At 44.4% G+C, this 12,966-nt stretch overlaps 1 protein-coding gene across 1 annotated transcript in view; it reads right to left on the reverse strand.

The window, feature by feature from the left end:
- Positions 1 to 12,966, reverse strand: part of PTPRE (protein tyrosine phosphatase receptor type E) — a 189,013-nt gene that overhangs the window by 77,773 nt on the left and 98,274 nt on the right. Inside the window, exon 2 of the mRNA XM_066601224.1 lies at positions 12,186 to 12,297. Within this exon, the coding sequence (XP_066457321.1) occupies positions 12,186 to 12,297 (112 nt within the window). The remainder of the gene's footprint in view (positions 1 to 12,185; positions 12,298 to 12,966) is intronic.

Genomic DNA, 12,966 nt, shown 5'->3' on the forward strand with positions numbered 1-12,966 from the left:
AAACATTCTGCACAGGGTGCTATTATAGTGGTCCGGAGGGTCCTCCAGAATAGTCACAATCATTTGTCCTGTAACATCTAGCTATGGGCTTCTAGGAGACATGGAAGGTGCTGTACGTTGGAGAAACCCTATTTCCCCCCTTTCTCTCTAAACTAAAGCTAACTGCTTGACAACAGCTGTCTGCTTATTGGCTGCCACTGATTGGTTGAGGGGGATGGCGTGAACATCCTGAGCAGGAAAATACCAGAAGGAAGACAGGAAGTGAAGGAGGAGTTAGAAGGAGTTAGGAGTTGGAGTCAGAAGGAAGTAGTCATCAGAGGAGGATGTGAGAGACAAATTTTGCAGAGTGAGGAAGTCAGGAGTCTCCAGCTTTCTTATCAACAAGCAGGGTGGAGGAGAGAATTCGGGGCAATTTTCCCCTAAAACAGTGAGTTACTAAAATACCCAGTGAAGTCAAAGCCAGGGAAGGTTAGAGGCCATCTTATATTCCACTTCACTACTGCCTTATAATCGTCCAGTAAGCCCAACAGATAACTAGGACTGTGGGAGTTATACTGAAGAAACCTCTACAGTCAAATAGAGAGAGAGTATTGAAAAGTAAACTGTATTCTACTGTTTTCAACGGTCAAGCACCGTGTCACCTCACTACCAAATCTTAACCACTGCTAAAAAAAAAAATTACTGCAAAACTGCTGTTGTGTTTCCTGTTGAATGCAAAGCTTAAAGGGGTTGTCCCGCGGCAGCAAGTGGGTCTATACACTTCTGTATGGCCATAATAATGCACTTTGTAATATACATTGTGCATTAATTATGAGCCATACAGAAGTTATAAAAAGTTTTATACTTACCTGCTCCGTTGCTGGCGTCCTCGTCTCCATGGTGCCGACTAATTTTCGCCCTCCGATGGCCAAATTAGCCGCGCTTGCGCAGTCCGGGTCTTCTGCAATCTTCTATGGAGCCGCTCGTGCAGAATGCAGGCTCCGTGTAGCTCCGCCCCGTCACGTGCCGATTCCAGCCAATCAGGAGGCTGGAATCGGCAATGGACCGCACAGAAGAGCTGCGGTCCACGAAGACAGAGGATCCCGGCGGCCATCTTCAGCGGTAAGTATTGAAGTCACCGGAGCGCGGGGATTAAGGTAAGCGCTCCGGTAAACTTCCTTTACCTCCCTGCATCGGGGTTGTCTCGCGCCGACCGGGGGGGGGGTTGAAAAAAAAAAAACCCGTTTCGGCGCGGGACAACCCCTTTAAGTAAACCTGTGCACTTCCAGTTTACTAAAACAAAGCTACCAGGACTTTTGTCTTTTATTCCATCATTAACTATTAATGTCCCGGATGAAGTGCTGGCGTCACGTGACAAACCACCATTAGAAAACCATAGATTACAAAAAACCCTTGTGTGGCAACCGAGTAAGGCACTTTGCTGCCATTGTTGGGAGAGGTTACAGAGCCACCCCTGACAACCATCTTTACTACTTGTGGTCTCCCTCACTTTGGTGCTCCCCGCTCGGACGCTACACTATCTAATCTAAGGCTGCCACCGGTCTGGCTCACTAATGCCAACCTATGCTAGCTAACTTTACCCCCTAACCCCAATGAGCTTGGTTCTAGTGCTGCATTCATCAACATAGCTTTACTGACCAATAGAAAGCAACCCAAAAAGTTATGCACTACCAGAAATTTCTTAGGTCCATTGTTGTGCAGAAAGTCCAAGGTCTCTGGATATATTTGCAGACAGCAGTGAAATTTATTATCTGACCCAGTTTATGTTATAAAAACAATCATATGCATGATGGATGGCTGAGGCTAGGTCATTATGTTCCCCATCCCATCATCGATAAAAAAATAAAACTTTCCCAGTGTCAGCTGCAGGTGGGAGGACGCACGATGCTACTTTCTCATTGTAAATAACAATGGTTCATTCCGAATGTCAGTTAATGCAGCTATGAGGAGATTGAATATAGTCTGTGTGGGAGGAAGATTGCAGCAGAGGCTGCAGGAAGACACATATTCCAGGATAATTTAGGGATTAGCAGATATATAGTATGCTAAATGCTATAACAGCCGGCTAACACCCTATAATGCACTCATGGGTCACGTCCAAGGGGTGACAAATGGAAACATAATTTTTCATAATTAGTAGGATTAAAACTCTACATAGTATTTTATGTCACTGAGCGGATTGAGGAGTGTGCATCTTGGGTCTGCAGGTGGTTGTGTAATACTGACAGATCTGTCATGGGTGTATTATATGAAAGTCATCTAATTTTAGAAAAGCTGGGTGACAACCGATAGAGCAGTTATTATACCCTCCTCAAGGGTGTTTACCCAACTTTCTCAGGTTCCTAAAAGACCGGTCTCACACGACTGGATTTGATTTGCGGAATCCACGATTGTCACCCACACAGTTGATCCACGGTATTCCACACACGTTAAAAAAATAGAACATTTGCATATCTGTTCAGAAATAAAATCGCAGCATGTTCTATTTTTGTGCGGACTCCGCGTGGACGGCAATGGAAACCATCCGACGCGTGGCCCATCCGCAATTGATATTGCCAATAGGTTGCGGGTCCCCGCATCATCGCCTACTGACGGCGTGGGAAATATAAATATATTTTTCAAAAATCTCTACTGCGAATGACTGGCATCCGCAGTAAAGAAAAAACAGGTACGCAGGGTCGCCGGTCGCGGTCAGAGCCAGATTCTACTGCGGGCTTCCCAAAGGTAAATCTGCCCTTAAATCTCTTTTTAAAAAAGAACTAAGATCCCTTTTACATGGGTCAATATCAGCATTAAACAAGGATCAATCATTGAGAATGGAACTCATTTTATTGGAAGAACTTGGAAGGGAGGCGCTAATTTGGTGTAGAAAATCCAAAAAAATTACTGGTGGTTAATGCTTTCACCTGATGTGGTTGTGCTGAAATGTGCACAACTACAGGAATTGCTGTCACCAGGTGTGATAGACCGGACATGGAGAGGAGTTGCAAGCACTTCAAGGTCTACTTGAGAGCATTTCCCAGGGCTCAAACCAGGTAATGTATTGTAGCAAAGCAAAACCATGTCTGTAGGCACTACTTCTCGGTCACTGATGATTATGATGCCGCACTTGTTTTCAATTAAAATACACTATTTATTAATAAATATTAAATATAATAACATTAAATATATGAAACTACACGTTTCAACCTGGAATAAGATCTTTCTCAGGCATACAGAAAACCAAAACCAAGTTCAAACCAAGAATGTCTGAGGAAGACCCTATTCCGGGTTGAAACGTGTAGTTTTATATTTTATGTTTGTGTCTCCAATAATAAAGACTGTATTTTAATTGGAAGGAAGTCTGGCATCATAATCATTGGTGCCCAAGGAGCAGCGCCTACAAATGTGGTTTTTGCTTTGCTATAGCTCGCTTTATTGGCCTTTTACGCAGGCTTATATCAGTATCAAATAAGCAAAAATCATTAAGATCAGGGCTTGTTTAACTGGCCTTTTATAGACTGAGATCAGCAATGAGGAGGATGGAGGACATTGAACTGCTGTTTTTGAGATCAGTGGGCTCTCAGCAATGACACCCTCCAACAATCAGCAAGTTATCCCTTATCTTGAGGATAGGGGAAAACTTGAAATTCTAGTAAAACCCCTTTAAGTCTCTGCTTAAATCTGCATTGGAGACCCTGTTATAAGTCTCTATCACAGATGCTGTAAAAAAAAAGCCAACAGAAACCGTGATGGAAACCCAATGAACCCCATTATTGTTAGAGGTATATTAGTACTGTGAGGGGTCTTTAAGGCATATTATTACTGTACGGGGAGTACTAATGGGCAGTATTGATGTGAAGGGATATAAATAGCATGGCTTAGCGTGAAAAGGGGTGTAGCCTATGCAGCGTCCCATGGGGAGACCCCAGAAACCTGACATATGTGGGGATCTGGGAGGGTAAAGTGATGGCGGCACTTACCAAACTCTTTCTCAGAGGGAACACACACAGCCAAAGCCAGAGTATCACTGCAGGCCATCGGGGACACCCCTAGAATAGGGAGATGCCCAACACACAGGATAACAGGGGTTGTAGTTGTCATGGGTGACGCCACCGTTCCTTCACACACCGGTATGACCCTCGGCAAAAACTAAATATAGCCACAGACAGTTCTTGTGTACCTCGGGTCCATAGGAATGGTCAGAGCTTGGTTTAACTTTACTTGAAAACTTGAACAGATAATACAAGGCAGTTCAATTAAAGACTTTACAGCGTAGGCAAGACAAAAGATTTGAGGTCAGGGAGGAAACTCAGGATGACACCCATCCTGCAGACTACGTTATCTACCAGGAACTGCTCCTCGAGGGGAACACTTCAGAGGAGGAAGGGAGGAAGGCCACTCCACAGACACTCTAACAGAAGTTAGCTCCACCTGGCCTTGGGGACGCATGGGTATGACAAGTAAAGGGTGTACCTCTACGCGGTGATCCTGGCTCTGAACGGCTGCGTAGGAAAACTTGGGGACTTATTAGTACCTCTACATTGGCCTTGAGAAGAAGTAGTTACTTACAAATGCTCTCTCTTATTCTTGGGGCTCACTCCACTCACATCCAGAACACAAGCAACACGGGAAATCTCTCCTGCTCTTCCATCTTCACCACAAGGAGGCTGAAGGTGCCTCCATGTGGCTCTGTGTTAGGTGGCACTCAGGTGGCAGACAAAATGGAAGATCCTTTCCCGCTCTCAATCACTTCTATTTATACCTTCTCTCATACCACATGGCATGACAGACTTGATACATTTACATGCAGGCTTTGGATTTTATTAACAGGTAACCTCTCAAGCGCTGCAGCTGTGCAACACACACACTGGAAATGACACGACAGCTTTGCACAGCGCATCCACATAAGACAAACATGTATGACATTTATGGAGGGGACCAGGATGATGTGCTGGGCCACTACACCTAACTAATAAAATTAGCTGTGGTGTTTTGTTCAAAAGTTGGGAGGTATGAAGAAGGACCAAAGCACAGAAATGGCCCTAACAGACCGGAGGGCCCAAAACCAGCAGAACAAAAGGTCTAAGTAAGAGCCAGCCGAGACTAGTAGACCGGAGTCCCTAGATGTGGAATAGAGCAAAGATCACCGCAGATGGTTTGGTAAGGGGACAATGGCCGTTGATGACCCAGCAGAACACCAGAGTGTGGGAGGAGAGAGCGCCCCCAAACTCTAACGCCATGACAGAGGTGATAACACGGCAGCAGACCAAGCCAGAGCAGATGGAAGCAGACTCTGGATAGTATTGTGGTGTTGCCGGTCCAGATTGTGAGTGTAAGAGTCTGGGGTAGCTCACATAAGAGACTGTATCCTTTTGGGCGTTATTAAGAGACTGCATTGTAGTGGACATTAGGCCCCTGTTGTTTCGGACTGCATCCTGTTTGCATCATTATAGGACCGAGTTCCCTCCTATGGAACAAAAATGCTATTATTTGAATAATAAAGAGTTTTGTTTTGCTGCACCTTCGCCTCCGTCTGCTGCGCCATTCATAACACCGACCCTGCATCATTACATGCTTACTTTTTCCACAGAAGGAAATGGAAAGAAAAATATTGTATAGTGAATTTGTTAGTGTTTTGTACCTTATCTTTATATCCTGCTTTAATATTGCCCACATATGCGAGAAAATAAAACCTCGACGAGAGGTGTACTTAATTTTTCACATGACTGTACAGCACTGGGTAAATGTTTAAGGCAGGTGTGGAAAAATGCTGCAAAAAATAAGTGTTTTTTTTTTCAAAAATAGAAGGCATCTAAGTGACTCCAAATATATTCTGCAGCAGGACAACAACCCCGAACATCCAGCAATGTTATTAAAGGGGTTGTCCCGAGGCAGCAAGTGGGTCTATACACTTCTGCATGGCCATAATAATGCACTTTGTAATGTACATTGTGCATTAATTATGAGCCATACAGAAGTTATAAAAAGTTTTATACTTACCTGCTCCGTTGCTGGCGTCCTCGTCTCCATGGTGCCGACTAATTTTCGCCCTCCGATGGCCAAATTAGCCGCGCTTGCGCAGTCCGGGTCTTCTCCTGTTCTCTATGGGGCTCCGTGTAGCTCCGTGTAGCTCCGCCCCGTCACGTGCCGATTCCAGCCAATCAGGAGGCTGGAATCGGCAATGGACCGCACAGAAGCCCTGCGGTCCATGAAGACAGAGGATCCCGGCGGCCATCTTCAGCAGGTGAGTATGAAGACGCCGGACCGCCGGGATTCAGGTAAGCGCGGTGCGGGTGGTTTTTTTAACCCCTGCATCGGGGTTGTCTCGCGCCGAACGGGGGGGGGGGTTTAAAAAAAAAAAAAAACCGTTTCGGCGCGGGACAACCCCTTTAAGAACTATCTCCAGTGTGAAGAAGAACAAGGAGTCCTGGAAGTGCTGATACGGCCCTACAGATCCCCGATCTCACATCATCCAGTCTGTCTGGGATTACATGAAGAGACAGGAGGAGGATATGATTTAGTTCTCCAAGATGTTTGGAAAAACTTTTATTCTGAGTTCCTTCAAAAACTGTGTACAAGTATATCGTTTTGGAACAGCATTTTTAAAAGCACAAAAATGCCCGTCTGAAAAGCCGCACTAAAATCAATGGAGGCTCAGTACAGTGTTTAGCGGGCTTTTCAAACGCCTTCTAAAACGCTGTAAAAATGCTTGTGTGAGAGCGGCCTAATAGTGTACAAACCCAAATATATGCAGTTATGCATAGATTTACATACCGTGTTTTCTCGAAAATAAGACCCTGTCTTATATTAATTTTTACCCCAAAAGAGGAACTAGGTCTTTTCAGAGTATGTCTTATAGTCACATAGCAGGCTTGGTCCAGGTCCCTCCCGCTACTCCCTGGAGCTCCAATGCACTGAGCCACGGCATTGACTGGCCAATTTATAAATCTTGCCTTCACAACGCAAGGGCTGTGATTGGTTCGTCAACTGGTGCTCAGCCAATCAAGGCAGCGCTCAATGAACCAATCACAGCCATCACATGGTTTATCGCGAGAGCTTGATTGGCTGAGCAGCGTTCAAAAACCAATCAGAGCCATCGCTTCCTGGAGGTGGGATTTATGAATCCCGTAACCAAGAAGTGATCTTCTGTGAGTGAACGAGGACTGCAGGTGCACGGCGGAGTTCCAGGCAGCAGCAGGAGGACCAGGACCGAGTCTGCTAGGTAAGTATTCCTTTTTTTAAAAAAATGTAATTCAGCCAGGGCTTATTTTCAGGGAAGGACTTATATTTCAAGCCTCCCCAAAAATCCCCCCAAATCAGGGTAGGTCTTACTTTCAGGCAAACAGAGTAGTATTATTGCTTTTTGATTCAGAAATAGGGGGCTATTCACTGAAAATGGAAAGTTTCCATATACTTAACCACTGGTTTCTCCAAATTTGCCACCTATGGCATGTAAATTGGGCGTCTGGCCCCTCTGAATATCCAGAATGACAAGGTTCCGGTTTGATAACAGCCATGCAGACACCTTGCCATAATTACCTTATGCGGTCCCACCTTTAACAGCGCTTTACTTTTCACCAATAATTCACAAAATGTAATTTTTAGCAAATATGTGACTTATTTTATTGCTATTTTTAGTTTGTACTGATTCTGAATTTCACAATTTCGACTTCTGCATTATTGACTAAAGCTAAATTTTGAATTCTGTGGGTTTCCTGTTACTAAGGAGCAGTGCATTAAAGGGGCTTTCCAGGACTTCCGGGACTACTGATGACCTATCTTCAGAATACAATAGTTAATTGGCGGGGGTCTGTCGCTTGGAATCCCTGCCGATTAACTGATATTGGGCCTGGTGTCAGTGCAGATACAGTCGAAAGCAGACAACTCTGTCATCATTGCTGCTACCCAGGGTGGTACTACAGCATTGACTTCAATTGGATACCAACTTGGGTCATTGTAATATGGACAGCCGTATCTCATCCTGACCCTGTCCATTCTGACCCTGTCCACACTGACAGCTGGCCTGATATCAGCTGAACGGTGGGAATCCAGAGTGGCAGACCTCCGCTGATCAACTATCCTGAAGATAGGTCATCAATAGTAAAATCCCGCAACACCCCTTCAATACCCCAACAGTTTAGGACAAGGTCTGTTGGCTCTGCAGGAAAAGGACATTACATTTTAAGACGAACAGATCTCATTCTAATTCAAATGGCTGCAGCTCCGGTTCTACATGCTTTTGGTGTCATTTTAAAGCCAAGTCGGTAGCACTTACAGAACCAGAGCTACAGCTGTTTGAAGTGGGGTCGGGAACGCTGAATTTACAGTTGTCACTTTTCAGTCAGTGTGAGAAGGGGAGGAGGCTAGCACGTAGCATAGATTTGCAGTTCTCATGTTTCTCCCATTATTCCAGGAGAGGGCTGAAATTTCTTCATATAATTAACCCCTATTAGAGATGAGCGAGTATACTCGCTAAAGGCAATTGCTCAAGCAAGCATTGCCTTTAGCGAGTATCTCCCCGCTCGAGATGGAAGGTTCAGCTGCCGGCGCGGGGGAGCGGTGAGTAGCGGCAGTCAGCAGGAGGGAGCGGGGGAGAGAGAGATCTCCCCCGCAGCTCCCTGCCCGCTGCCGGCACCCGAACCTTCAGTCTCGTGCGGGGAGATACTCGCTCATCTCTACCCCCTATATATAGAGCATATTTGCTCTCTCATTGTCACACATAGGGGTCTTTTTCCCCACAAAAGGAGTAAAGAGATGAAAACTTGCTCATCTGATCTTTCCTTTACATTGTTTAACCCTGCAGATGCTGCAGTCATTAATGACTGTGGCATCCTAACCTTTTTACAGAAAATTTTAAAAAGCTTTTTTTTTTTCACCTTACAGAAGGCTTTAAATATTACAAAAGTAAGAACCAAGAACAAAAATGCACATAATTGCTAGCGCCACATCCACTACAACCCATACTATAAAATGGTACATTATTTCTCCAACACAGTAAAGTCTGTAAAAAAATAAAAAATAAAATGCCAGAATAGGCGTTTTCTGTTAATTTTGCTCCCTCAAAACAGAAATTAAAAAACAAATCAAAATGTTGTATATGGATCAGTATAGTACCAATAAAAAATATTAGTTGTCCCGCAAAAAACAAGCCCTCATATAGCTCTATAGAAAAAAAAATGCTATGGTGCTGGAATGTGGTGACACAAAAAAGTAGCTGGGTGATGTACTTTTTATACTCACCCGCTCCCTGGTTCCCGAGGTGCTGCTGAAGTCTACACGGGGTCACTGCTGAGACTCCCACTAATCTCAAGAACTGCACCCCCTCCCAGTGAGGAGGACACTGAATGAAGCGCAAGTCAGCAAGTGCACCAGCGCTCCATTCACTTTCATTTGGACTGCCGAGATACTCCTTGAAATAAATGGAGCGCTGACCACGCATGTGTGTCCAGCGCTCCATTCAGAGTGATGTTGCTGAGTGTGTATGTGGGGGTTACCACCGCAGTGACAGTAGAGCGGGACATGGAAGACCCTTCTTGAGATGGGCTGACCCCCACTGACCAGTAAGTTATCCCCTATACACAGGGTACAACCCCATTAAAACCAGATGGTGTGCACACTAGTGAGGCCGAGTTAGCTAGCCAGCAGGCCTGCTGCGCACTAGACGGGGCTTGTGTACTAGTTTCACGTATACGAGGAATATATCCATCGCTCTGCCAGATTGGACTGAACTGTTAATGGGACCAGGCCCGAGGTCACGCCTGGACAGATAAATACATGTAAAGTTTTGGATACCACAAGACTCGGAGGAGTGCTCCGGTGTTAACTGACTAATTTGAATTCAAGCTGCTTTGTGCATATCGTGTGTTTCCCATGTATTATTTCCTACAAAGTGTGAAATAGTACTTCTCTTGCGGCTATTGTAATATTTCTACGCCTTAGTTGGCTATAGTCAGGATTAAGTATTGGTACAGTAAAAGTTTACTTGTTTTCTAAATTGTTCCATTTACAGTTACTCTTTAATAATAAAATTCCCTATTTTTGTAACTCCGTCGTCTGCATTGTATCCTGCAACCTGTGTTGCCTACCACCACCATCGACAATGACATCATCCTACGCTGGAGATCTTCCCTCTCGTAGGTTGCAGGTCTTAAGTCGGCAGTGGTCTGTGACAGTCCATGGTGAGGTACAAGGCTAATGGCTTACCCCTCTAACGACACTAAAATGCCATATTTACTATTGGCTTATCCCTGATCCCAGCGATTGTTGCACAATAGTGGTGCGCAAAAAACACACTTACCACAATGTAGTATTTTGGAATGGTGAAAGAAGGGGTTAAAAACAAAAGCTGTATTCAGTGTATGAGTTATGAAGATCTTTCCCTGTGGTGGTGTAATATTCTGAAAATGGGTGCTCCATGTTCCAGTTTTCTTAGAATAATTAGTTTGGGTCTCCTGGCAGGAATGTCTATAGATATATATATATATATATATATATATATATATATATATATATATATATATATAAAGAGTGTATATACATGCAAATTAGACATCTGTCAGCTGTCCGCATTCTAATCTTCTGGACGTATTCCAGGCTGATTGGTTCACAATTAGTCAGCATTTAGTTTCTGATAGAATATAGCATTAGTGTCCATATATGAATGCTAATTCCTTGGTGGGGATAGAGTCTTCCAGATTACAAAATTAAAGACAAAGATTCCATCAGGAACGATGGAACAAAAAAAAAGAGTTCTGTACACAGCCTTCCCCACTGCCTGGAGGTTGGACACAACTGTAATGGTGGTCCCTCACAATGCGCTGTGTCGCAGTTCCATTACTTTATACAGAGTGCCCTCCCGGTGCCTGGACCTTTCTTGGCGTTCCAGGGGCATGGCTTATCCCTGTTCACAGTCCTTACAGCAGTGCCAAATTTTCAGGGTGGTGAGTGTGACATGCTAGCTGCGTCAACGCTGTGTCATCCGGGAAATGAAGTCGCGTCTCCGGCGCTTGTAACGCCTTCTCCTCTCTTCTCGACCACTTTGTTCATGGTGGATGAGGCTTTAGGTGTCCAGAAGAAATCCGCTGTCAGAATGTGTGTGAGTGTGCGAAGGGAGCATCGAGCGCTCTCTTAGTGCTCCTTGCATTCTCCTATTCTTTTTCAGTAACCATTCTCGCATCTTGACAGAATCTGCTCATCTCTAGGACCTCTCTAGAGCAGCACCGGTCCTCTGGAACGCGTTACCCCAAAGCATCTGGACAATCCCCAGCACACGGAAGTTCAGACACACCTCTTCAAAGAAACATACCAAACCTCCAGATCTAATCCCCCACCCCTAACAACATGCTCCCTGCCCCTCCCTATGGCTCCCCATACTTTCCACTTTGCGTATCATAAACATCTGCCCCTGTAGCTCCTTATCATCCCCACCCCATTTGTTTCCAATTAATTAAATACCACATGTAATTGTCATATTGTTTGTGTTCCCTGTGCTTTGAAAGCGCTGCAGAATAAGTTGGTGCTATACAAATAAAGATTATTATTATCTGTACAGAGTCTACAGGGTTTGCTGCAGCACTGCACCTGACACCGGCTGCCGACTACGCCAAAAAATTTGATAGTATGTGATGGTCGGATGGTCCCTCACACTGCGCTGTGGCGGAGTTCCTTTATCTTATATAGAGTGCCCCCTCGGTACCTGGAACTTTTTCGGCATTTCAAGGGCAGGGCTTAACCCCGTTCACTGTCCCTACAAGGCCGAGACTTCAGGGCAGTAACGTGCCAGCGTCATCAACACTGCATCATTCAAGAAGAGGGGCTTCCTCTCCAGCACTTGCAATGCCTCCCTCTCTTTCCCGATCGCTCTGATCACAGAGGGTGGGGCTTAGCGTGGCTGTTGTGATAGTGTCTCAGCTACTTGTGAGCGTGTGGAGGAGTGAAGGGTGCATGGAGCGCTTCCTTCACCCTCCTTACATGTGCATGAGGCCTAAGTGCAATAATGATGGAATAATAAAGTACAAGACTTAGAGAGAACCAACTAGGAACTTCTTCGGCTTAATCCAGCAATTAACAGTTGCCATTGATGGTGGATTAAAGGAATTATACTGTCTTTACTGCATTACTGATGATACTAGTGTCTGCGCAGGATCTTTTGGGATTTTATTTTTATATCTATTCCTGTGTACCCAACACATTCATGGACTTACTTGGTAACGTGGAGGATGATAATGTTGTCTGATTCACCTCCACTGTCTGCCCTTGACCAAGTGTAATACAGAAATAGATCGCCGGTGACCAGAGCCGTCCCAACATGATTATCTAAAAGAAAAATGACAGTAAATGTAATGAAAAATACTAAACGACTAACATATTTATAGAATTATCAGAAGATTTGGTCAGACTGGATGGTGACTGATCAGTACTAATAAAGGGTCATACAGTGTTAATATGACTACATAGCTGAACGGCTTACAGAAACCCTCCTACAAAGGGCGCCTCTCACTCTGGAGAATATGTCATGTCTGTACATTACACAGACAGGCTATTGATTTCAATAAAACCTGTGTAATGCTTTCTTTTGCCTGTAGGAGTGCTGCAGGAAAATTAAACACTTGCTGCCAATATCCCCCACACATCATAGCTGGTTACCAGGGCCCTAGCAGCAAGATAATGTGTGATTAGCTTTTTTATCTATGTTTCCCTAGTTTGGAAACCTCAAGGTCGTTACAGTCACCAATCCGTTTTCTTAAATGCACTCCTGAGAAAATGGACATTGGATTTCACCACAATCAATTAAATTCACATTGAAACCATTAACAAACAGGCACCCATAGACATAGAGGGCACATTTTTAGTGCATCTATTTTGCAAGAATGAATGAGTCAAAAGAATTAAATTTATCTTGGATGGATTCATCAGAGGCGTAAAATATATAAAAATACCATAAAGTTGTAAAAACCACAAAGTCCATCTATCTATCAGATAAAA

This window comes from Eleutherodactylus coqui, chromosome 4, assembly GCF_035609145.1.
Source record: "Eleutherodactylus coqui strain aEleCoq1 chromosome 4, aEleCoq1.hap1, whole genome shotgun sequence".
NCBI lineage: Eukaryota > Metazoa > Chordata > Amphibia > Anura > Eleutherodactylidae > Eleutherodactylus > Eleutherodactylus coqui.